Genomic DNA, 25063 nt, shown 5'->3' on the forward strand with positions numbered 1-25063 from the left:
ATTATGGATAGAAGCACCTTACACATTAAAAGGCCACTATCCCTGGAAATAAGGAGAGGCAAAATAAATTGCTATGGTGTCCCTCTGTAAGAGGATTCTAGCACCCTCATTTAGACTAACCACATCAAGAGCCCTATGGAAAAGACACTTGCTCTATTCGTGGCAGAGAACTGTTAAGATTATGAATGCTGAAAAAACTGTTTACACGCCCTCAGGGACAGACACTTCTGACAGAGAGCTAAGGCTATCTTAAAACAATTAAAAGACGGTACTAATTATGAAAGTGGTCATCACTGAACCAGTTACCATTTAGAAGTGAGGTTTTTAAAGCTGTGACCATAGCTGTAAAGCACCATCCCAACACATACACTTCCTGACAATGTTATTATGTGGGTGAGGAGAGGGAGGAAGCCAGTACCAGAGTACTTCCGCTTCACCTCACTCATCATTCATTGTAAACGGACTTCCCATCATGATCAATTCCTCAGCATTACTTTATTGTCAGTGGATGACCTACTGCATGCAGACCAGGTCTTGCAAAAAAAACAGGAGAGTTGTCCTCACGAATTTATGTCTGGCTCTGCCAATACTGCGTACTCACTGCTGTGAATATGCAGGGAATTCGTTCCTACTTTGTCTCCCTAGAAGATGGGGCAGTGGGTCTGCTCATTTGGTAAGCAACACACACTAACAGCACTGTTTGGGGTGCCAGCTCGTTCATACCAAATCATACCAGTGCCCAGGTGAAAATTCAGACCCTTACAGGCGATGGTATAATGCTGCACCTTACGTCCTCAGAGCATACTTGCATGGAAAAGAGAAGAACTAAAGAATTTGTCCTTGCTTAAATCAAGTGTTTATTTTTGCAACCTTAATGCTATTTCAACATTCTATAATGTGCACATCTCTCAACATAGGATTTTTTCCCATTTTCAACACACAGGACTGTTTATTAGTGGCAAGAATCTCTCATTCTCCAAACTTACAAAACAGGTTTTTTTCTTATTTAGAAAGCAAACAAATGTGGGTACAAATCCTCCACCTCTGAAGATTTTTAGCCTCTCTTACACAGACCAATCACAAAACACCTCTTTCTCTACCTCACAGCTTAAGTATCAAAATTGAGAATCACAAATCACTAATTTTCTTCTGTTCCTTCCAAAAAATTCTCTTAGGAACCCTTCTCTGCCCTCACAGTGACCCTCTTCTCTGTGTCACATCCTCACCCCCTCAGTCTGCACCTTTTTCTCCTAGGAGGCTTTAGGCAAATGTAATAGGGGCCTTACCTTCCCCACTTTCCACCATGCCTCGCTTGGCAGTGGGGGTGTAAGAGTTTCCAAAACTAGTCAGGTTTATTGTTTGTAGTTTTTGTTGGTAAATAGAATGAGTGTGTTAAAACTATTCAGCATAAACTGCCACAGTGCATACTGGTACAAAATAAAAGGTCATTAGAGGCCTCATGCTTGATATAAGAATAAAGTTTTATTGAATCCCAACATTTAAAGCATTTGTTATACCACAATTTTACATATTTTCCAATCAATTCTATAGTAATTATATAATAAATATAATTTTCCCAGAGTGATGGTACTATTATATTCTGCTATTAATTCTGCAGTAATTAACTCCTCCTCACCCTCCAATGAACTGGCCTTTTATAGGATGAAATATATATTCATTTAGTTAAGTTCTCCAGATTAAATACATTACACACACACATAAAAGTTACAAAAAAAATTTTTTTTAAATTACAAAATAAGCAGCACAGCAATTTTTCTTCATCTGAAATACTGAACACAGGTCTTTATTGTGCACATTCAAATCAAACTGGAAAAAGTACAGAAAGAACCTTGAAGGACAGTTAGAGATTGCTGATTAGAGAGATTATAGAAATGGTTCATTCCTTCTATCAAACAGAAGGAAAAGGTTCATTGCTTTTATCAAACAGAATGTTGATCTAGGATACCTTCCATTCATACTTAAAAAGCAAAATAAGAAAAGGCTTTGAAGTGTTTTGGCACAGAAAGAAAACATTCTAAGTAATAAGTAATCACCAAGCAGACAACCCTTCAGAGGGAGAGAAACAAAAAAAATGGGCAAGAACTAAATTACATCGGGAGAACTCAATAAATTTATGAAATGACAATATGACCACTCGTAAAAGGACGCATATCTGCTTCTGAAAGGATACATAATTATCTTCCAAGAGAGGCGCATACAAAGTAATGAAGAAATTCTGGGATGGAAGGATCCCTTCAGCTAGGTTTTTGCACACACTTCCTCAGAATGAAGAGAGAAATAAAATGGGCAGGGAAAAAAAGAAAAGTAAATAATACTAGCAACTCACTGAGAAACTGACACCATCTAAAATCAGTCCCACAAATGCCTCCTGCTGAAGAAACTGGCTTAACAATTAGTGTTCTTAACACAGTAAGAATATTCAGTGCAACAAGTTAAAAACAATCCTCCTGGACTACTGGCCAGGTGAGAATACTCTGCACCACTAAACCCAGAACACAGCTTTTAACTGAAGGCGTATTGACAAGCAAACAGAGGGCTACAGGCTATCAAAATTCTCTCCTCATAAGACCATTTGACACTATGCCACTAACTGCAAAAAATCCCACATGGACAGTGGGAAGTGTTGAAGGAAACTTTAAGATACTTAAACAGGTATTATCACACAATCATAAAAAAAAAAGTTTACAAAAATTATAAGTGATGGGAAACAGAAATTACCTAATCTGGCAAGTAGAGAGCCTGGCTGGTAAGGTATTTAGTTTTCAGGCTGAAAGAGGACTGACTTTTCCCACAAGTCCAATAACCTTCATGACATGCTTACAGTATTTCTCATTATTCCTGAGTGAAAATGTAAGATGTTTGCACAGAGGAGCAGTCTACAAAACCAGCATAGGAATCAGAAACTCTGCCTGGGAGATGTCTGGAGTGGATGAAGACAAACTTCAGAATTTAACTTACAAAACCCCTCAACTGTACAAAGACTATGGTACTCTTCAAACACACCCCCATCTATCTCCTTCAATATGAGAACAGAAGCTGAAGAATGAAACAAAGCGTTTATGGTTGTCTGGTTCAGGATCACACAGGAAGACAGGAAAAGACCGAACACCTCAGCTCTGGTCTTCCACCCTCAGTCTCCTGTAGAAGAACTGCTCTCTTTTGCCTCATGCTACATGGGTCTGCCTGAGAGGAACCCGGGTACTGCTGGGCAGAAAGGCAGAGCAAGGAAAACCCTGTGGCTACAGCTGCAGATTGCAGAGGCAGGATTCCCAGGCTCCAACTGCCTGTGATGTTTCATGCAGCAACACTGAGGTGGGACAGGAGGAGAGAGAAGATGTACGGAAGTAAAGTGCTTCATCAGCCTGGACAAAATTCACACATTATTTTACACCCCAGCTTTCTTATGTGAACACAAAGATACAGAAACAAGAATGTTTGTATCAGTATTTTCTAATACCTCAAATTTCCCAATATTATGTTAATTTATGTTAAGACCTTCCATGAAAGATGGGAAGAAATCCTCCATCCCTCATTATCCTGTAGCAGTTACTCTGCTATGTGCCCATCAGATAACCATGACACTGACATGCAAATGCTCTTAGGGAAAGTCACCTGCTGCAGAGTTTACTCTCATTAAAAGAGAACATAATTTACTTAAATATTAAAGCCTTTAACAAATGTCAAGCATTAACCCATTTGCATTGTTTTCAAATAGCATCTACTTACTCTTGCAAGAGAAAAATGATGGAGGAGAAATTAGGCAGAGAGAAAAAATATAGAATGAAGATAAAAGACACTGAGTATTTCAGCTTTGGAATTAGTGCTTTATATAAGGAGGTACTGTATGCTCAGACAGCAACAGAAGTTAACTATGAAATATTTTTCAATTGCTTTTATTAGAGCTATTTTCAGTAAGTAATTACTGGATGCCCAGCTATTCTGGGGAAAATGCCTGAGAAAGACAGCTACTTTCACCCTTTGGCATCAGTCTCACCAACTTCTTAACTGGACAAAACTGAATTTCAGAACTGATGCCTGGCAACTTATAGTACTAGTAAGAAGCACAGACCAGAAGCCCTGGTACATGCTGCAGACAGCTAGCAGAATAAAGACATCCAGCCTCAATTAAAAGAAAAAAACCTTATACTATTCCTTTCCCACAACAAATCTAGCATAAGCCTCCTAGAGTTTACATACTCAGTGGGCACTCTTGCAGGCCTTTCTGCAAAACATGCACAAGTGACTTCACAGCACAAGCTCAGAACTTCACCTGCCTGAGATTTGTTAAGGCAGCTGCCTGATGGATACCGAACAGTGGAACGTGAAGTAGCTGCAGGACACAGGTAATACTAAACATGCACAGGACACATATTATCTCCATGACATCAGTGTTACCTTTAAATGCAGAACCTCAACAATAATGAGCTCAAAGACCTAATTTCTTCAGTAATTTAATATGTCCCAAATCTGTTTCATAGCCCCAAGATACAGTTAGCGTTTTCTGCTCGAACTTAACAGAACCTGCTGAAGCTCAGCCCAACATATCTTCTCTGGCTTCCCTGAAAAAGGATTTGCTTTCATAGTAGAAGAGCCAATATACTGGCCAAAAAAAAAAAAAATTTAGAAGTCTGTCAATTGGAAAACTCCTCAAGGAGAACGCAGAATTATCTCTGTTATTTCAGCTCTGCTGCCCAGCCTCATGGGTATTCCATAGTACATCGTCCCTGGGCTGACATAGACAAAGGTGTTCTGCCCAACTTTGTACAAGCCAACAAAGAACGGATTCAAAAGATAAGCTCCAGCATTTAGAGGGAAAATCTGCCCCCCATGAGTATGGCCAGAGAGAATTAAATTTATGTCTGGCCTCTCCTGAAGGGCCCACTTTGCAGCAACTGGCTGATGAGCTAAGAGTACTATTGCGTGCTCATTGCTACAACCTCTGAGAGCTTTTTTCAAATCCATGCCATGTCCTGAGTAGTGCAACACATCTGCTTCAATATCATCCACGCCAGCCAGGCAGAACCAGTCTGAAGCGCTCTTTGGTGAAACAATCTTCACATTCTCGTTATGCAGTGGCTGAATGTTAAATGATTTTAACAGCTCGAACCAGTTGCTAACATCTGAGGTGTAGTACTCGTGGTTTCCTGTGACAAAGTAAGTTCCCAAAGGGGAATCAAGTTCTCCAAGAGGCTCAACAGCAGGTCGTATGATCTTTGCCTCAGCATCAGTCAGGTCCCCAACAATCACGGTGATATCTGGTTTTAAAGCCTTAACCATCCTCACTATCATGGCAAGCTTGGTCTTCCCAACTGTAGGCCCCAGATGGATATCTGAAAGCAACACCACTTTCAGGTTATTCATTGTTGAGGGCAGCTTGTGAACTGGAATCTCCACTGAATTCACAGTAGGAGGCTGGGAAGCATTTAACAGCCCAACAACAGTCAGCACAACAGTCAGCAAGACTGCCAGAACTGGTTTCAGTGCTGTTCTGTTCTTGTTGCCAGTGCCTGCCTTAGCGCCTCTCCCAGCCAAGAACTTGTAAGCCTGCTCTACAGAGCCTAGAGTGAAGAGGAAAAAGATGAGAATAATATAGGCCCCCAAGCAAGTGTAGGCAGCTAAAGAAAAGAAATAAGGCTCTTCTGCAACAAGAAATAGCAATGTAAAGAAGCTAGAATGAGCCAAAGCTAGAAACATGAACACAGCTATTTTCCACAGCATGAAACAGAAGGAGCTGGCAGCTGAAGACCTGGTGAACGTGGTGACTGTGCTTCTCCAAACATGAAGAGATCCCATCAACATGAGTGTATTAACAAATAGCGCCATTTGCAGCCTTAGAAGCCAGCGCCGTGTCCTGAAATCGAGTTTTTCCGCCAGGTAACTCCGCGATAGTATCATGGAGACGAAAACCACTCCTGCAGCCACTGCAGCCTTTGCTTCAATGGGCAATTGCTTGAAGGAGATCATCTTTGCTTCCTGACTGTTCCCTTCTGTTCTGCAGAAGTCTCCAGTAGTCAATAATGTGGTTATGAAGGGATGCCTTGGGTCAACAAAGCCTGCAACCAGGAACCAGTATGAGCCGCTTTAAAATATTACACACATTCCCTTTTTCCCAGACTGCAATAAAGGACTGCTACTCTACATACTACGCAAGATGCTGGGTCATGCAGAATCACTGTCATAAAGACACAAAGGAGATGTCCTGAAGTGGAGTAAATCAGACAACAGAAGAGACTGGATCCTGGAAGGCCCCTTCCAAGCTCCCTGTCTGCCTCCCCAAATCATTTCTCCCCCACACCCCTTCTTCTTTTAAATTCTTTTTTCTCATTAAGACTTCCTAATAGTAGATGGCAATACATCACAACAGGGATGCAATGAGTCCTGGGAACAACCATTATAACATTTGTAAATCCCATACATGTTCTGGGACTAAGTTGCTTCTGCTATTAACTTAATACATGATCTCTGTTCTTCTTGCCAAGCAGTTGGCTCCGTCTGAAAAGCAGGCATCACCCTAAAACATTCTTACCAAATGCAAGAGGTTCTACTAACACATGCTACAGCAGCAGTGAAATCCCCACTGGAACAGATGCAACTGTGGTCCCAGAAACTGCAGATGATCAGCAGATATCCTTGCCTGTAGTTGTGAATCAGACTTCTCCAAAGCCCTGAAAATCAGTAGGATCAGTGAAATTCATATTGTGTTTTGCTACTCACTTCCAGCTCACTTCCACTACGTGTAGAGTTTTCCAAGATTCAACACCTGTTCCAGCATATCCAGGTCTAACAGGATGCAACTAAGTTGAAAAGGGATTAAAACACCACACCCTGCTCCTTTAGAAGGGAGCACAGAATCTAATGCATGTTTGCTCACAGACTGAAAATAAACAAGCACCAGTTTTGTTTGAATGGTACCAGAATTCCCTGGTTTGCTCTGTATTTTGCTCAGTCACAGTGTTTCTACTAATGCTCAGGTTGCACATTTCTATTTAAAAGGAACCTATTGTTTTATTTTAATCATAGATGAAAAAGAGTTTGGATAGTCTTTTATGACATATAATAGAGACCACATCTGACATAACAGTCCCATAACAGCATACTGATTTTCAAAACACTTCCTGTCTCTCAATTCACGCTTAGATAGAGAAAGCAAGCAATCATTAAAGCCAAAATATCTCAGAACTAGGGCACAAAAGCAGCCTTGCAGGGCTCAGCAGTGAGCCTAAGCCCAGAAGTCTGCAAACTCCAGTTTGTCAGGTTGCTTATAGCTGCTGCATATACCCTCCCAAGCTAATTTAAAAGAACATTAGCACATCTGCGATGACAGGACCCTGATCTACTTTGAGGACTAGACCAAGTTTTAAAAAGACCCCTTCCCTCATTGCTTGTGTCAGGGAACTGCAGGCTGATAAGGGAACTTGTGCTTGCCAGCCTCAGTTCCTCAAGCCCTCTCAGCGGTTACTGAACTATTAAGACATAGTGCTATTTTACACATATGCCTCTACAGAAAACACACAGAGCTAGGAAGATAAGAGCACAAGAAACGCCCTACTGATTCAAGTCCACAGGTCCTCCAGGCACCATGCAATATTCTGTCTGCACAAAGCAGTAAGAAATGCTGTTTTTAAAGAAATGACAGGACCCTGGCCCCTGTTTGTGGTCTGCTCCCTCATACTCCCCCTCAGCTGACAAAGCTGCTACACTAAGGACGTTAGAGGGCAAATCCTTGCATAGTCACTTCTGGATGTTGTTTATGAACTTGATGTATTTAAATTTGGCAAATCCTGGTGGTTTTTTTTCATGTGTTAAGTACTGTCTGCTTCTCCAACCTCCCATGGCAGCAAGTTCTCAAAACTATGTATTTTTACAGTATTTTATTTGTTTGAAACTAACCTATTAAATCCCCCCAAAATGCTAATACTACCAAATTTGAAGAGTATTTGTCCTCCATTCCTCTTGCCTGCTGCCTTCAAAATTCTGGAAGGCTCAGCCACAACCTCACCCCTCAGAGACCACACTGACTGTGACTCAATCTTCCCTTCCATAAAGGTCTCACATGACGTTGTTCTACATTTCCTACGCCTTTAACCACCTGTACCCCATTCAACTGCAACATCTACCAATGATGCAGTGACACTCTGCCTCAAACTCAAGGCATAAACCACGAGAACTGTGGAGCCTGAGGATTTGTCCTTAGGCTGTGGTAGTGTGTCCCCCGGGACAAGGCGGCTATAACAGAATCTACGCAGAACAGGAAAAACCCCTTTCCCTCCTCTCATACACCACAGGATCAGCAAGTTTTCCCACGGGATCTCCCAACAGTGTCGGTACCGGTTCTCCCACTGCCCCGGGTTGCTCAGCGAGGCCTTCACGGTTCCTGGGCGCGCAGGGAGCCCCGGCTCTGGCAGCATCGCTCCGGCCCCCGGCCATCACGCCCGGACGGAGGCACCGCCAGCCCTTCCTCAGCACCAGCGGGCTGGGAGCGGGCCGGCCTGCTCGGGAGAAGGGAACGGACCTCTCCCTGCCCCGGCTCCGGGATCTCCCCCTCGGCGATGCCACAAGCCCGGCACCCGCGCCCTGCGCGCCGCCCATGAGCCCCAAATCGCTCATGGTTCAAAAAAGGACCGAGGCGAAGCGCCTTCCTCCAGCGGCGGGAGGAGGCCCCTGCCAGCCCTCCCTCGCCCACACCGGGCCCCCGCGCCCCTCACAGCCACCCCCCGCGTGTCCCTGGCGGAGGGGGAGGCGAGGCGGGCACTCACCGCCGCCCGGAGGAGCGCGGCCAGGGCGGCCAGCGGGAGCAGGAGTCGCAGCATGGCGGGCGGCAGCCAGGAAACGGCGGCGTCAGCTGACGGCTCCGCCGGGAAACGGCCGGCGCAGGACGGGCATCCCTCCTCTTCCTCCTCCCTCCGCACCGGCACCGCGGCAGCGGCGCTCCACCCCTCAGAGCCCGGCCTCCTCCTGCCCTCGCCCCCCGGGACAGACCCTGGGTAGCCCTGAGGGAGTGCGGGTGGGTGCGCTAGTTCCCGTGTTAAAGCACTGCCGGGCAGTTTCAGCAGCTCACAGGAGACTTTGGGATACAACCTCCAATACATCCCAGGATTCCTCTCACGCAAAAGTTTCCAAGATGGAAAGGTCTTGCTGCCCTTTACCTCCCCTGGGCAGCCCATCGTCCTGAGCAGAAGCACTTCTCCTTCCTGTGCTAGAGCACTGTCATCCTCTTTCAGTTGCCCAGCAGTAAAATTAACATACAACCTCCAATGATGAGTACATCTCAAAGATTGCTCCCATGCAAAAGGTGCCAGGACTGAAAGCTGGTTCTGGCCTTTACCTCCAGTGACCAGCACCACATGCGCTCCAGCCGGTCCAAGGCCAAGGACTTGTCCCAGCTCCCCAGAGGAATGACAGAACAGCCGCCTCTGCCACCTTGGCTGGGCAGAAAGGCCTCACACAGCTCCACCCACGCCAAGGAGGTGGAAGAAGGGTCTCCCAGTCTCCAGGCCAGCACCAGAGGTGCGGATGCCTGGGGGACAAAAGGAAGGCAGGGAGGTGGCCCTACTCTCACTTCCATCCATGCAGCTAATTTCTACTTCATGGGTGAGGGTGCTTTGGAAAGAGAATGACAAAATGCGGGGCCAGGGAGGGGAAAGAGGGAAAAGGGTAAATAAAAAAAGTAAAACCCAAACCAGAAAGAGGCATTTTGCCCGGGGACCTCACTAACTAGTTCCCAGAGCAGCCTGAATTTTGCTCTCTTCATATTCAGAGTTGAAATTTTGCTGGCACTTTTCCTTCTGTCAGCAGAGATTTTAAACTTGATTGCTTCGTGGTTGCTGTGGCCAAGAAAGTCACAAATCATCCCTCAACCCCTAAGTGCCTCTCTGTTAACAAGCAACAAATTAAGGAGGGCACCTTTCCCAGTCAGTTCTCTTAGTACCTGTACCAAGAAGTACAGGTGTTTTAGGAATCTTGTGGACCTGTTTTATCAGCTGTGTTGATTTACATGTACTTCTTAGTTGCTTAAAGACTAATTTGTTGGTGTTGTCATCCTGGCTGGGTGGCCTGTAGTAGACTCCCACAATCACATCCGCTTTATTTGTTTGTCCTTTAATCCTTACCTGGAGGCTCGCTTACGCCAGTGACAGTGCATCTCTGGGGCAGAGCCAAGGCTTCTAAGCTCCTCTTGCTTGTTCCTCATGCTGTGTGTAGAAACACTTCAAATGCAGCTCCTTGTACCCAGTGCCTCATGTAGCCAACTAAGGATCTCACTGGTGCACAGTCTCTCAAACTTTGGTGTGCCATTCCTTTGCTCATCCCTGGCGAGCCTCGTTTTATTCCTTTCCCCCGCACACTTCTGCAGACAAACACTTAGGAGTTAAAAGGCACAGTATGAACCAGGCTACAGTGTGAGTAACAAAGCCAGCGATTCTCCTAAAATAGTAGTTGGACCTGAGATCTGTAAAGTTTTTATATCCCTTGAGAACAGATGCAGCCAAAAGAATGTGTACTCTAAAATGAGTACTCCAATCCAGGCAAGCAGACACAGGCAGCTCCCAATTTAATTAAGAATACACAGCACAGGAATATGAATACCTGACAGGAATGAGAACGTTTAACACCAGCCTTTGGGGTCTGGTTTGTCTGTCCTCACCTGCCAAGTGCTCTGTAAAAGGAGCTGCTGGTGACATGGCTCTATACAGGAATTGCTACAACATTCCTTGCCAGCAAACAGGAATTGGGTTCACAGAAATACATATATATATATATATATATATATATATTTTTTTTTTTTTTTTTTTTTTTTGGTGGTAGAAACCGGATAACTGTGTGTCTTCAGTACCTAGACTTCAAACCTGTCCTATTTTTGTGGAGGAAAAGTGTTGCTACACTTAGGGTAATGTAAATAATTTTTTTTTTCCTTCAAGCTCTGTGTTTGCAACCCATCCTCACAGCCAAAACTGTTATTTCAGCTGTTGTTAGGAGTTTATCTGGGCAGGCTTGGGCCAACACATTTTTGTGATGGATGTGCTAATTGACAGGGCCATTCAGAGAGTTTTCAAGATGGTTTTTCACTTTAACTCTCCACCTTTCTGAAGAGAAGGAAAAATTTAAGGACTGTGTACCCATGCTGGAAATGGGAATAAGAACAGCCTTTTGTTTGCTGGGTATGGAAATCGCCAGGAAGCTCTCTGTGTAATCTACATAAGTAAGTAACCTGGCTGGAGTTGCAATCAGAGGCACTGATCTCACTGACTGCAAATATCCTCCAGTGAGTTGCAGACACAGCCTCTCCTAAACAGACCATCTGAGGAATTATTGAACTTCTAAAATAGCCTGCTTGGAATGAAGCAGCATAATGTCCTACTTTTACCCAAGGGAAGGAAAACAGGTATGTTAAAAGACAGATTTAGTGCAAACACAATGCAGTTTTCACTGTGAAAAAAGGAAACTTTTTGGTCAGGGTCAGCAGAGGATATAACCACAAGTTTTGTTCTGTTTCTGCAAAATCTTTCCAGCCCCTGATCAGTATGTCAAGCTAAGTACTTCTCTGTCTGTAGTACCTGCAATAAATTAGGGCTTTAAAAATCATCCCCAAATTCTGCTTAATATTAAGCACCCTGAAGTTAAAAAGAACACATAGAAGAAATGCTGGTGGTTTTAATTTTCTTACTTTAAACAAAACAAAAAATATAGTGTTTCACTTGCAAGTTCTCTTGATGAACATGAAAGCAATCTGTAAGGAAAACAGAGGTGCTTAGGTTTGCATCAATATGAGCTGAGGGGAAGTCAAAAGTTATCTCACAATGCATGCTGGTATTGCAAGAACTGACTGCATTGTCTCTGGTTTTGCTTGAAAGGAATTAACTGTGGATGGCATTGAGTGAGGATACAAATCAGGAACCAGTTTGGCAGAAATTTGGCAAGAGGACTCACATTCACACTGTTCTGCTTCTGTTCCCACTCTGAGGGGCAAAAAAGCTGCTGTTGTCAGCAACACTCACTTAACAAATGGCATGTGGCAGGAAAGTAAAGAACAGGATGAGCAGCTGCCCATGTTCTGGTCTGGAGGTTTATGTGCCCCGGGGGCTTTTAGTACAGTGGGACTGGCTGTATAAAGTGGTGGGTTAAATGACACATTTTAATTTGCTTCCAGGGAGAATTAAACTAAGTCTGATTAAAGTCACTTAAATCCTGAACATGAGAGCTCAGATTCACGAAGGAGAGACCAAAGGATGTGAAGATCCTTGCATCAAAGGCTTTGCCCATGGGCATGCCTTTACCCTACTGCAGTTAATGTAACCCTCCCAGTGCTGAATCAGCTTGCATTATACCAAGGGCCAAACTAGCCTGAAGTAAGGATAATTACCATGGATCCACTGTCAGGCAGCCATTTGCAAGCTCAGAGTAACTCATCCCTAGTCCCAGACACTGCACCTGTGCTTTCACACCTGGGCTTTCCTTAGCAGGTGCCCTGGGGTTTGGCTGAGATCTGCTCCCCCACTCCTCTTTTCCTAGAGGATGGCCCAGGAGGTGAAAGAAGCCAAGTACTGTACAGTGGTATCATCATACAGACCTATGCTCATTTCATGAAGAGTTTTAAGATGACAACCAATTACTAGAGATACCCAGATGCCTTAGGGGAGATTTTGCAGTTGAGTGTGGAGCATCCTGGGCTCCTTCCCCTTGGAAGGAGATGCCTTGCTGCTGACATGAGCATGGTGCCAAGTGACAGCAGAGCTCAACCCAAAAACTAGCCAGAATCATTGTTTTTTCCATAACTGGAACTGAGCTTGAACTGCAATTTGGAAATTTCCTTGAAGTGTGAGTTGAATGAGCATTGGTCACAGCTGAACACCATCATTAAAGCAAAACCCCGTGGTGCTCAGACTTCCTGCAGAGAGGGGAACTTAAATCAGCATCATTTGCATGCCAGCCAACCAGAAAGAAGACATAAGATGTGCAAGTTCATACTTTTATTAACCAGTTCTCACTGCCTTCCTCTTCAAAGTCTTTCCTACCATACTCTTCTGGATGGTTGTCACATAAAGATGTGCCACCAGTAGGGACTTCATGTGACTGCCTGCCATCCTGCCCTGGATCTCCCCACTTCCTGCAGCAGGGATAGCCTGGCCTTTCCTCTTGAAGGTGGCATGCTTTTGTTTTGCTCTATTTTGCTGTTGCTTGTAAAGCACCTGGTGTTGCAGGGCATGACACAGACCCTGTGATCCTGGCTCCTGCCTGCTGGCAGCCTTGGCAGACAGCAGTGGGAAGCTGTGACTGTGGGTCAATCTGGAGCAGTCAGGACTAGACCTGGTTCCTCATTCCTGTCCCAGCCTTCCCAAGACACTGGCAGATGCCCAGAGGCATCCAGTTCTTGTTCATGGATATTTTTTTCCCCAGTGAAAGTGTTTTGCAGCAAGGCACAGCCTAGGAGCAACCTCTGATTTGCCCTGTGCTAGATGATGCATATGAGCAGAAAAATGATGGTATGAGACATTGTCCCTTTGGTATTGAAAGAACTTACCAGGGAAAAAAAACCAAAAAAACCAAACCAAAATAAAAATAAAAGAAAGAGAAGATTGCCACCTGTGTTTGAGCCACCTAAAACATGAAAACCACAGAGTGAACAGTCTGTGACAGGTCTAATCAGGCTGAGACCCCAGGAGCACACACTCACCTCAGCCTAAAAAGAGCTCCAATTGTAGGTGTAAAGAGCAAACATCACATGCAGAGTGTGACTCCTGGGTGCCACATCCAGGCTGGCCCTGCTGCAGCAACTATCCCAATGAGTCCCCCCACTCCTCCACTGTTCATGTCTCTTTTTCCCACGAGCAGCCTCCATGGAAAGGAAACTGAATTACAAATCACCTTTTTTTTTTTTCTTTCCCCACCAAACTGGTCCAGTTACAATGATCTTTTTGTTTGCAATTTAAGGTAGGTCTGACAGCTAGAAGAAAATAACACAAAAAAGCTCCCTGGGGATGCACAGCTCTGCACCTTTCAGCAGATGCTGCAATGACATGTTAGAAGTGAGTTCTGGGGAGAAATCAGGAGCTCACTGACTGCCTGCTACCAGGCACAATGACAGGTGCTTTTAGTCAGCCCCCAACGAGGAGCCAGAGGGAAGCCAGAGCATGGACATGGGCCACTTCCCCATGGAGGAGGTTTGGCTCCATCCAGCTTCTGCTGGGGTCTCTTCAAGGTGACTTCTCAGTTATGTGAGCTGCTTTTGAAGGGGTCTGGAGGAAAGGTCTGTGCTAGTTGAAGTTCCCCAGTAGCACTGACCCTTCTTGTGTTGTCACCAGGCATTATTCTGGAGAAGCTGGTGCAGAACATGTTGAATACTTAGGTGCATGTGTCTTGCATCGAGCCCACCAGGCTCAGCTACCTTTTGTGATGATGGGCTGACTAGAAAAGGAATCTGCATCAGAAAAAAACAGTATTTTCTTGCTTACTGGGGCTTAATGATCAGCTTTGCAGGCCAACAGCAATGAGCACTGTGCCTAAACTCACAGATAAGAAAGAGAAGTTGCAGGTAGAGATTAATTACTTGCGGAAGCAGATGCAAATATTTAAGACTGCAAAGCACTGCTAAAGCCAGGTACTTTTCCTTCATAGTTGCTAGATAATTTAAGAGACACATCTCAATTTTTCTTATGAATCTTTTGCAAGATACAGAGCTTTTAGATTACTTTTTACATGTGCACACTGGGGAGTCTACAGCTTGTGAAAAATGAGATTGCAGTGACTCATCAAAGGACTTAATCAGCACAGTGCCGTAGAGAAGCTGAAGACCTAATGTAGGCGAAATGTAAATTTGTAAAATGGAAATAGCTAAATATTTCAAATCAGCGACATCAATTTCTGTGTGGTTTGTTCATCTTCCGGGCAGACTTGTTTCAAAGAGTCGAGGTTTTTCTTAAAAGTAGAAGAAGAAGAAGTACAAGGAAGAGTCACAGTTCTGCTTCAGAGTTGTTTCAAATCAATTGTTTTCCCCATCTTTCCTCTCCAGGCTACAGAGGTTCCTTCAGGACTGAGGAGCGATTTGGCTGAAGATGGCAGCTGCAAGTGTAGTGAGTATACAGCTATGTCACTGTTCATCTCCTTTTCCTTCCCCTCCCTCTTTGCCTCCATCAGTTTTCTGCCTCTTTTGAGCCACTGATACTATCTCAACATAGCAATAACACAACTTCTTCTCCACCTCTTTCCAAGCTGGGCATTTTGCCTTTTGTTATGTATTTGAAGCCAAGCAAACCATGTTTTGAATTACCTGAGATAATGCTTTCACCACCTGCCATTTTAATAACCGACGTTGGCGGGACTTCGTGAACTGCTCTTTTGTAGAGTTTCTTATTCAGTGGGTCATTTTTATAAATCTCTGCTGTACTGCACACTTCAAGCAATCTGAAATGCTCTGTTTCACTGGCAGCCTTTGAACTTTCTCATTTAAATGGAATACATCAGGCATCTTCAACTGCATCTGGTAGAGAGGGGTAAATGTGTTCTTTACTGAGCCTCTCAACACAAGTTCACTACATGTCCTATTGCAGGTCACACATCCTGGCAAGAGTAGCCTGGATTACTACAGGAATGACAGCACGGTGCTGTCCCTGTGTGAAAACCCAGTGAACAGCACAGACTTCATGTGCGACAAGAGGCAGGTCAGGCAGTTCGCTCAAGCCTTCCTGCCAGTGTTTTTCTGGCTCATCTTTGCTGTGGGCACAGTGGGGAACACCTTGGTCGTGCTTGTCTATTGCAAATACCACTCCAGGAGGAGCATGATGGATCGGTACCTGCTGCACCTGGCCATCGCCGACCTCCTGCTCCTTTTCACCCTCCCCTTCTGGGCCAAGGCTGCTTCCGATGGATGGATCTTCAAGGACTTCATGTGCAAAGTCGTCAACAGCATGTATAAGATCAACTACTATGGCTGCAGCTTGCTTCTAACCTGCATCAGCTTTGACAGGTACATCATTATTGTCCAGGCAATGAAAGCTAAAACTTGTAAGCAAAGGTGGCTCCTGCGCAGCAAGCTCATGTGCCTGGCTGTCTGGCTGACATCTGTGAGCCTGTGCATCCCAGAAATCATTTATAGCCAGAGCATGCAGGTGGGTGATGTAACAGCTTGCAAAATTATGTACCCACCAAATGTCAGCGTGATCTTCAGAGTTACGGTCCTGGCCTTGAAAGTCAGCATAGGATTCTTCTTTCCTCTCTTTGTCATGGTTATTTGTTACGCCCTTATCATCAACACCCTCCTACAAGCAAAAAGATCCCAAAAGCAGAAGTCACTGAAGATCATCACCATGATCATCACTGCTTTCCTCCTCTCTCAGTTCCCATACAATATTGTTTTGCTGGTCAAAGCCATCAACACCTACACCGGGGTGGTGCACAGTTGTCAGGCTGCCAACCAGCTGGACATTGGGCTGCAGGTCACCCAGAGCATCGCCTTCCTCCACAGCTGCCTCAACCCTTTCCTCTATGTCTTCGCTGGTGAGCGGTTCAGGACGGCGCTGGGCAGGATGATACAAAGCTGTGGCTGCTGCTGGAGCAGGGGCCAGGAGCACTCCTCTGCCTGTGACAGCCAGGAGCACAGCTCAAACTTGTCCTTTGCCATGCTGGGGAGGCGGCAGGTGAGGAACTCTCTCATCCTCAGCACTCACTGGACCTCCTCTGGTGTGTCCCCTCCTTGCAAAGTCATGTTGTAAGTTAGTCCTCACCCTCTCCTCTCCAGAGAAGCACCAAACTCTTTGAAAATCACCTGTATACCCCAAAGATTATCCCAGAGGAGCAGGAAGGGTTGGGGGCCTGTCCTTGACGTGCGGGACCCAACCAAGGGTTGCTGGCTGAGAGGACAGGAAACCTTTGGCAGATGGGAGCAAAATGGAACCATACTTGCTATAAACAGAACTGGTAGAGGTCAAAAGCTATCTTTGTGACAGCTGTAAATAGCTGGCCCATCTGCAGCTCAGACCACAACCTGAAATAACAAGTCTTGCAGGGAGGTGGTAAACCCAGCTATGGCAGCAACAGAGGCAGATGAAGAGTTCTGTCCATAGGTATGGAGCAGCAGGAGGGGGCTCAGCCTTCGTTCCCCTGTGAGGGTGGCCTGACTTGGGAGCCCTGCCAGATTCCTACACAGATCCCCTCCCCTCTAAAGGAGAACAGCATTTAGCTCTGACACTGGTTTGTTGCAGTGAGCAAATGCTGCTCTCTTTGGCTCCATAGGTGGCTTTTCTTGCAAAGAAAGGCCAGTAATTCACATATATGAAGTGCAGAATGTGATCTGTCTTTCTCCTGTATTTTAGCTGTGTGATGTCAGGTGTGATGGCTCCCGTTTTGATACTGGAAACAAATCACCCCTCACAATGAAAATATAAGGGCTTCAGAGACATTGAGTTGTCTGTCCCAACGATATTTGCTGTATGGTGCAAAGCTGTCATAAATCAGAACACAAAAACCAAATCCATGGTTCAACTGACAGCCAGTTATGCACCAATATCTCTGGAAAATATATTTAACCTAGGGCCCGCAAGACAGGGAGTAATTAAGTATCAAACCTGATGAAATTTGGAATGAGACATCAGTTTGTGGAGGCTGCCATTCCCAAAAGTGGTGTGCTGTAATGCACCCCCCAAAACCCGAGCCCACAAGGGCATCATTTATCTGTTCCCCCTCGCTCATCCCCTCACAGGGACGTGGCATCGCCTGTCCTGCCTGACCACAGCCTGCACCTCTCACTCTTCAGTTGCAGGTTGTAGTGCTCTGGCGGCTTTGTTTTAAATAATTTCATTTAACCTGGTTTGCCTTCTGGTAATTAGCTCTTCCAGGGGAAAAAGGGTTGTCATTGTGCATTTTTCATTAAAGCATGTCGATAAATAAGAGCTTTCTGCAAAGTTTGGTGCCACTTTTCTAGCTAATAGGGTACCACTGGGCAGATGGGGTTCAAGTGTAGGAACCCAGAGTGCCGAGAATATTTCTCTGCCTGTTTTTAAGGGTTCTTACTCCCCTGAACAACACTGTTTTAACCTCCAACCTTGGAAAAAATTACCAACGGTCAGACAGAACTAGAACATACAGTGGTGTGACTTAGGTGATAGACTATTATGTAAGATTGTCACAGGGTAAAAATTTAGAGATTTTGGGGCTTCTCTTTGTAGTAAATAGATAAGAGTAAAAAATATCAAAATGGAGGATTGTTGTTGTTCTCTAAACCTTCTTCTCCTTCTTCTACTACTCCATATTCTGCAGTAAAAGTAGTTTGGGATGATTGGATAGAGCATTCCGCAGTTCCTGCCCGTGTTACTGAATAATTGGTAGGAAAGTGAAAATAATATATGTTTTTAGTAACTATTGGTTAAATTATTTTTAAAAGGCTGTGTAAATCTTGATAATTAGAGACTTCACTCCTGCTTTCTGTGCTCTATGCTGTACCTGTGTCACGTTAGTGGCTCTGTTCCTCTGATAAGACTTAATAAACAACTATCCGGCAGCATTGAAACTCAAGGAAAAGTCTTGGTTTATCTTTGAAACTCCTTGCAAGGACTTTTAGAAAATTCTCTCCCATCAGGAGGGATCTGATTTATGGCACGGTTCAGTGTCATTCAAGTTTCATATACATTTATTAGGGTTTTTTACCTTTTCCTTAGGAAGAAAAATGGTCAAAGATGTACATATTTTTTACTGTATGTGTAAGAAAGGTTTGGGGGGGGTTTGCAGTTTGTGCTCAGCAAACAGAAGCTGAAATTCTGTTAAATAAAGGCACTGCCATGTACACCAAGGGGATGAAGTGGTTGTTTCTTGCCCACACATCCTTCCCAGTTCGGATCCATACACATAACCTGCTTGCAATCACAGCATTTACCCTGCTCAAAAGAGTCCGAAGGAAAGCTTTGCTAAGCGGGTTTATTTCACAGATCTAACCCTTGTGGTGTGGAAGCTGCAGCTGAGAACCCCACAGGCACCCTGAGGTGAGGGGTGAGGTGCAGTCTGGGGAGGCAGGGCAGGTTTCTGAGGGAGCACACTGGGGGCAGATGCTTCTCCACAGCAGCTCAGTCCCACTACCCCTTCCTGAGGCTGGGGCTGATGGTGCTCCTACACAGAGGGTTCTCCTGGTCCGAAAAAACCCGTCCAGTTATGCAAACAAATAAGTGTGCAAACCTTAGCTGCTGCAAGCCCCTCTCCCCTGCACAGCATTTCGCCAGCCCCAGGAACTTGAACTGCATGGCCATCTCAGAGAAAGTAAAGCTTCTTCAGTCCCCAAAACACAGTGGGAAATACTCATACTCGATCAGCAGGTGAAACTGCTGAGGGTGGTGAAACAGCAATGAACTTGCAGCAGTTTGGGGCGACAGGGTTGTCCCTGGGTCAAGCAGATCCTGCTCTGAGTCACACTGCTCTCATCACTTTGTCAGGGAAAGCTAGTGGCCCAGCCTCGCTGGGGGCAGATTTTCCTCTTGGGGCTTGTTCCACCACAGCTGCCTGTGGTCCAGCAGCTGCTGGTGGCTCCCCAGGCTGCTCTCACCACACAAACTCTGGGAGGAAGCTGCATCCCAGTGCCCCTCTGGCTGCAGCCTCGTTACCAACCCTTGTTGGCCAGCACACAGCAAGGACTCAGTCATGGAGGTGTTTTCTGCCATTACTCCCTCTTCCATCTCCTTGGGGCCTCCGTCTGCCAGCAGCACAGCTGCTTGTGGTCAAGCCCTCCTTGAGCTCCTCTGTCCCCCTGCCCTGATGTTTTACTTGGATTTATCCTACCACAATCCCTCTTGTCCCTCACTAGGGTGTCCCCATCCTTCACCTGATGCTCTCTTCTGGGATGGAGGTTTCCTCCCAGGCAAAGGGTATTGGCTCCCCTGCCCCATGGTCCCTCACACATCCCATGGGACTCTGCTCACGTTTTATGCACAGCTCTAGCAGGATGGTCACCGAGCAGTTGCTGGAAGTCCTGGGAGGGGCCTGAGATCTCCCATAGCTTGGCTCCCCTCCCCTCTCTTTAAGACCATTTTTTCCTAGATGTTCCCAGTTTTGGGCTGTAGTCTCCTACGCTGTTGCTCTTCTTTGAAGGGGCAGCTGGACTCATATCTGCCCCAAGTGCTGCGTTGTTACTGCAGTGCAGGCAGTCACGTAGCACAGCTTGTGGTACAAGGGGAGGAAGCTGGGAGAGCCCATGAGGAACTTTCACTCTCTGCAGGCAAAATTGCCTGCGTAGTGCCTGCTCTGCCTGAAACAGAGACATCTTCACAGAAGCATTTCTTCCAGAGAGCAGGGAAGTGATGGAAGGGTGTGAGAGTACAGGAATTATATTTGGACTTCAAAGCATCCCTGTGACACTTCAAGGACGAATGCAAAGGATACCACTGTCTTGTGGTAGCTTCACATGGTCCCCACAGAAAAACGTTATCCTGTGTGTGCCAAGGCCTGGTCTTGGGGCACAGACTGAGAAACATTAAGGCAGAAGTAGGGCTGGGAGAGCCTTTCCCCTAGCACCAAGGGAGAAGGTATTATCCAGTATGAATAGAAATGCATTATTGGAAATGGACACAAAGACTTTCAATGGCTCCCCTGCAGAGCTGAGGTACAGCAAAGTACAGTCACTTACACATGTAAATGGGTATACGTAAAACTCACTCTTTGCGGGTCACTCGTACTCTACATTAGGCTTTCCTGGAGACTCTCCTGGAGGGAAGCTTCTGAATGTGGAGCCAGGACTCCAGATGCCTCCTGAGGTGCTCTGAAACTTCTATTGGTAACTGTAGCTTTGAAATGAGGGGATGGCACAATAGGAGGATAACCTTGAATTTCATAAAAACCTCAAGTAGACCATACAATCATCAGATTTATCTTCCACACACACTTATCTCTACAAGGCAGAAAAGGGACACACATTCGCAACGATAAAGAATTTTATTTTTAAATTCCTGAGGTTAAAAAAGGGGGAAAAAAAGCATCAAGAAATATTCCAACACACAACCGTTTACATCTCTGTAACTGTACAGACACTGGTATACATGATTTTTCCCAAATCTGGAGCAGGAAGTTTTATGTGAACAGGGTTTGCAATTCTTTGGCAGTTAAGACCAAAAAATGCTTCTGAACAAGTTACAACCTCAGTGATTGAGCATAATTAAAACTATAGTGCAATTTCAGTTTTAGGAAAGAAGTCAGGCTTTTGTAGCTTTGCTATTTTGTAACATGGTACACTCTTGTGCAATACATCTTTCATAAAAAAACATGGAGTAATGCTGAGTAAAGGAACACTGTCACTTTCTTGAAGAAACTACATTCTTTCCTTCGCATAAACCTCTTCATAACAAAAAATCTTACCCTCCATAGCTCCTTACCCTTTCCAGCACCCAGGAAAATCATCTAATTGCTTATGCTGACCACAATGTATAGTCTCTTTGTCCTATGAATGTGACATCTCCTTCAACTAATTTCATGATCCATTTTAAATATTTATTTTCTCTTTATTGCATTCCTACAGATAATAAAAAGCCCAATCCAACAAATCACCTGAGCATCTATAAATAAATAGATTTTTCAGCATTGCTGGCATAGCTCACATGAACAAGCATTTTGTGAATGGAGGAATGAAGTGCTTGAATTAAATAATCTCTTGCACAATGAAATAATCTCTTGCACAAGCCTGCACTTGTGCAAAGTCCTTTATTGGGTTTCTACTTTTCCAGTAATAAACTGTCTGGGACATTCAAACAAAAGGTCTGTACTAATGTCAGGTTCTTTACTCTCTCTGCACAGCCTCTTCCAGCTGTTATGATGGGATTACTGCTCCTGGGAAGCTTCTTTGAACAGCTGCACTCCTGTCCACTTGCACCTTACCAGCCTGATATTTCATAATTTGAAACTTTTTCTCCTTAACTACTGTCTTTGGTCAGAAGCAAAAATTTTCTTTTGATCTTTAAACTACAGGTTCTGACTCCTACTGTTAGACCTCTTTCAGAGAGGAAAAAAAAAAAGCCGTAAAATTACTCTCAATGGGCAGGAAAACCTGAAGAGAAGGGACCATAAAGACTCAAATGCTAAATGAACACAAACCAGTGGATTTACTCCCCTTTTCCCAAACACAGGCTTCAGCCAGTCTCAGGACTGTCTACATGAGACCTCCAGGGAAACATTTGGCTTACTACATAGAGACAATTATTTTAAGAGCTACATGAACAGGGGCTTAAAAATATTTGCCACAGGATGAAAAGATGTCAAGAACTGGACGTGGAAAGGAAATCAAGAGGCAAGGCTGTCAAATAATTTTGACTAGAGAGATTTCAAATTCCTTTGAACAGAGATGTCATATTTTGGCTGAAGATACTTGACAGTGTCCCTTTACCTTACATTTGGCATTTTAAGAAAGATATCCCAGTAAGATTAGTATTCTAAGTAAACAACAGCAAAATGCTTTTTAAAACCACACCTAAAAGCTTAAAAGAAAACTGCAGCAGACTTCAGCAACAGCTCAGTGAAATTGCATAGCATATGGTACACAGTACTCCATTTTTAAGCAATAAATAATCTCTTCTTGACTAATTAAATATAAAACATAGCTTCAAGACTGAAATATGCTGTAATTCATGAACCGATCCATGCCATTTATTGCTGTTTATTGCCCATGTCAGTCTCTCGTCCATCTCATTTTCATGCACTCAACCAGGTCAGGGCTTAGCTGCACTGCAGCCCTCAAGAGCTTGCACCTTCCACTGACCACTCTGCCTGGCAGAGGGTTGGGAGCACACCACCACCATGGGTAAGAAGGCAGCTGAAGGCAAGAAAAAGCTACTGATGAGCCAGAGACCTAAATCCTAGGTGCTCCATGAAAAGCAGTCATTCTTTCACAATCTTTTTCAAGATCACTGTATTTATATCTTGTTAACAACTGGAACAAATTATGAGCAAGCTTTAGCTTTATCTGCAATTCTTTTCTTTCCTATTATCAGAAATCTCCCTCTGCCTCAGCTGCTCCTATGTAAATATTCAACACTTGGTTTGTGATCTCCACCTCTTAATCAACCAGTCTTTTAGTGTGGGAGATCCCGTATGGGTATTGGATTGGACCAGCAATACATAAACACCAGCTGGCCTCTCCTGACCACCTTTCCCAGCTGAGCTCCTTCCTCCAATTCCCTGTCCTTGCTTTTACATTTTTAAGTTTGCCCCTTTCCCTTCCCCAAACCATTTGCTTCAGCTTATGCTTGCCCTTTTTTCTTCTTTCCCCTCATGCTTTATTTTCTGTCTCCCACCATGACCCCTGTATGCCAGCTACAGCTGCCACCAAGTTTCTACAGGGTTCCTCACAGGTTGTGCTGGTCTTCTACCAACTGCTGCACTAAAACCCTCCCAAGGTTTCCTTGGGAGATCAGTAACATGAGAAATCAGACACACTTAAATTATGAGGAGGGCTGGTTGGGAGAAAGAGCTTTTCTTCTTTCTCCTGCCAAATGTTTTGCCATTCTATTGGAAGACAGGTTTTTTATACGGAAAAATCCGCTTTCAGGTATTCTGACAAAAAGCTGAAATTCTATACAGAAAGCAGATGGCTTGCATAGAAATTTTGTATAAGTGAGAACCCAGTCTTCCCTTAAAAGGCAGTGTTAACAGCCCCCAAATCTGATATGGAAAGTCAGCAGTTGGATAGGGCAACTGCAAGGGTTAGGAAAAGGACAGAATATACTAACACCACTGGGTGGAGAGCTCACCAGGCCTGGATATACATTCCGTTTTGGATGGAGTTTTGAGACCGGTTCAAACACTATTGCTGCCTTCCACGTGGTTTAGAGAGAGAGACGCTGCTGATCTCCACAGAAACTGTGCTTTCCTGTGAATGCTGATGACTAAGGTGCTAAGGCAGGAAAAAGGAATGCTCTTCTTCCCAATATCACACAGCGAGCAGTGCTTTATTCCACAGGGGATGCTCTGCTTTCTGCCACTGGTGCTCACCATAACAGCTGGGTTCCATGGACCAACATATAGAGTACGGTGAGCCAAAGTGAAAGGAGTTGCTGCTTCGTGTTTATTATTTTGTAACTGGTATTCAGTGCCAAAGCATTTTAAAAAGCCAGTTAAAACTTGCCAAATCTTAGCCCAAAAAGTATAAAACTCCTATGGCTTGCTGCTTATAAAACTTGGAAAAGATAAAAAATTCTAGATGGATTACCGTATTTGCCTGTGAAGATTGAAGTATTACATAATTGCTGCTCTGACTGTAAGAGCAGTATAGAAGAACAGAGATGGTTATGGTTACACCTCAGTGAAGAGGTCAAAAATAGGCATTTTTCTTTAAATTTCCTTTTGAAGGATATTTTTGGAAGAAAAACAGCTCAATTTTCAGCAGAGAATTTCAGTTTGCATTTAGACACCCCCACACTTATTTTTCTCCCCACTGAAAAAATATTGGTTATTATTGGCCAGTTAAACCAAACAACATGGCTTTTCAGCAATCTGTACACAGTACAGAACCATTAGTGTTCCTGAAAAGGCTTCCATTTTTTAGTGTACACATCTCCTCTTAAGTGCATTAGAACTATTGCATAGTTTCAAAGTCTTCAAACACAGTGGTAATCAGAATGCTTACATGTACACAAATAATAGCATATCTTAAAAATTTAATTAAAAATACATAGTATAGTAAAGGCTATGGAAAATCACTTCCATCATAGATGACAGGTCGCTCTACAGCCAAGTGATAAAACACTCTTTTTGAGATAAACCTGTCAAGGAAAGAAAGAGAGCAAAAAGATCATATTAGCTGAAGCCAACAAGAGAGGAAGCTTCTTAGAAGTGTATTCAGTCTTTCAGTTTATACTTGGGCAAAAAACTGACAGTTTGTTGTAAAAAGGACAACAGTCCTAACTAAACTGTCTTGGAATGAGTCACAAATTACTTGCTAACTTCTGTTAACCCTTCCAAAGATCCAAAAAGAAGAGTGGAATTCTGCTGTAGGGGTAGGAAAAAAAACCCCAAACAAGAACGAGAACCAAAACTCAGTCTTGAAAATCTCTTGGCAAGCGAGGAAAAATTTCTTATACTTACTTCT

At 44.3% G+C, this 25063-nt stretch overlaps 4 protein-coding genes across 12 annotated transcripts in view; 1 reads left to right on the forward strand and 3 right to left on the reverse strand.

Annotated features, from left to right (window-relative positions):
* The window catches only part of GLB1 (galactosidase beta 1), a 41244-nt gene extending 32384 nt beyond the window's left edge, over positions 1–8860 (reverse strand). The window contains exon 1 of the mRNA XM_042043278.1: positions 8778–8860. Within this exon, the coding sequence (XP_041899212.1) occupies positions 8778–8831 (54 nt within the window). The 5' untranslated portion in view covers positions 8832–8860. The remainder of the gene's footprint in view (positions 1–8777) is intronic.
* TMPPE (transmembrane protein with metallophosphoesterase domain) lies at positions 1463–8864 on the reverse strand. 3 transcript variants are annotated; one of them, XM_042043280.1, is made up of 3 exons: positions 8778–8864; positions 6548–6686; positions 1463–6074 (listed from the first exon to the last, which is right to left on the reverse strand). In XM_042043280.1, the coding sequence occupies exon 3, from the start codon at positions 5983–5985 to the stop codon at positions 4669–4671; it is 1317 nt and encodes a 438-aa protein (XP_041899214.1). In that variant the 5' UTR covers positions 5986–6074; positions 6548–6686; positions 8778–8864; the 3' UTR covers positions 1463–4668. The 3 variants fall into 3 exon arrangements, with proteins under 3 accessions (XP_041899214.1, XP_041899213.1, XP_041899216.1); XM_042043279.1 differs by having other exon boundaries at positions 6571–6686; positions 8778–8858; XM_042043282.1 differs by lacking the exon at positions 6548–6686 and having other exon boundaries at positions 8778–8859.
* LOC121671945 (C-C chemokine receptor type 9-like) lies at positions 8830–18780 on the forward strand. Its single transcript, XM_042044287.1, has 4 exons — positions 8830–9005; positions 9353–9528; positions 12529–12557; positions 15501–18780. Exons 1-4 carry the CDS (start codon positions 8830–8832, stop codon positions 16722–16724), a joined length of 1605 nt encoding a protein of 534 aa, XP_041900221.1. The 3' UTR covers positions 16725–18780.
* A 2123-nt stretch (positions 18781–20903) lies between these two features.
* Positions 20904–25063, reverse strand: part of FYCO1 (FYVE and coiled-coil domain autophagy adaptor 1) — a 45767-nt gene continuing 41607 nt past the window's right edge. For all 7 annotated transcript variants that reach the window (XM_042043128.1, XM_042043129.1, XM_042043127.1 and 4 more), the window contains one exon: positions 20904–24737. In XM_042043128.1, the coding sequence (XP_041899062.1) occupies positions 24662–24737 (76 nt within the window). In that variant the 3' untranslated portion in view covers positions 20904–24661. The remainder of the gene's footprint in view (positions 24738–25063) is intronic.

The sequence above is a fragment of the Corvus kubaryi genome, unplaced genomic scaffold (genome assembly GCF_017639235.1).
Source record: "Corvus kubaryi isolate FWS band 111438036 unplaced genomic scaffold, C.kubaryi_AGA036_p1.0 37398, whole genome shotgun sequence".
NCBI lineage: Eukaryota > Metazoa > Chordata > Aves > Passeriformes > Corvidae > Corvus > Corvus kubaryi.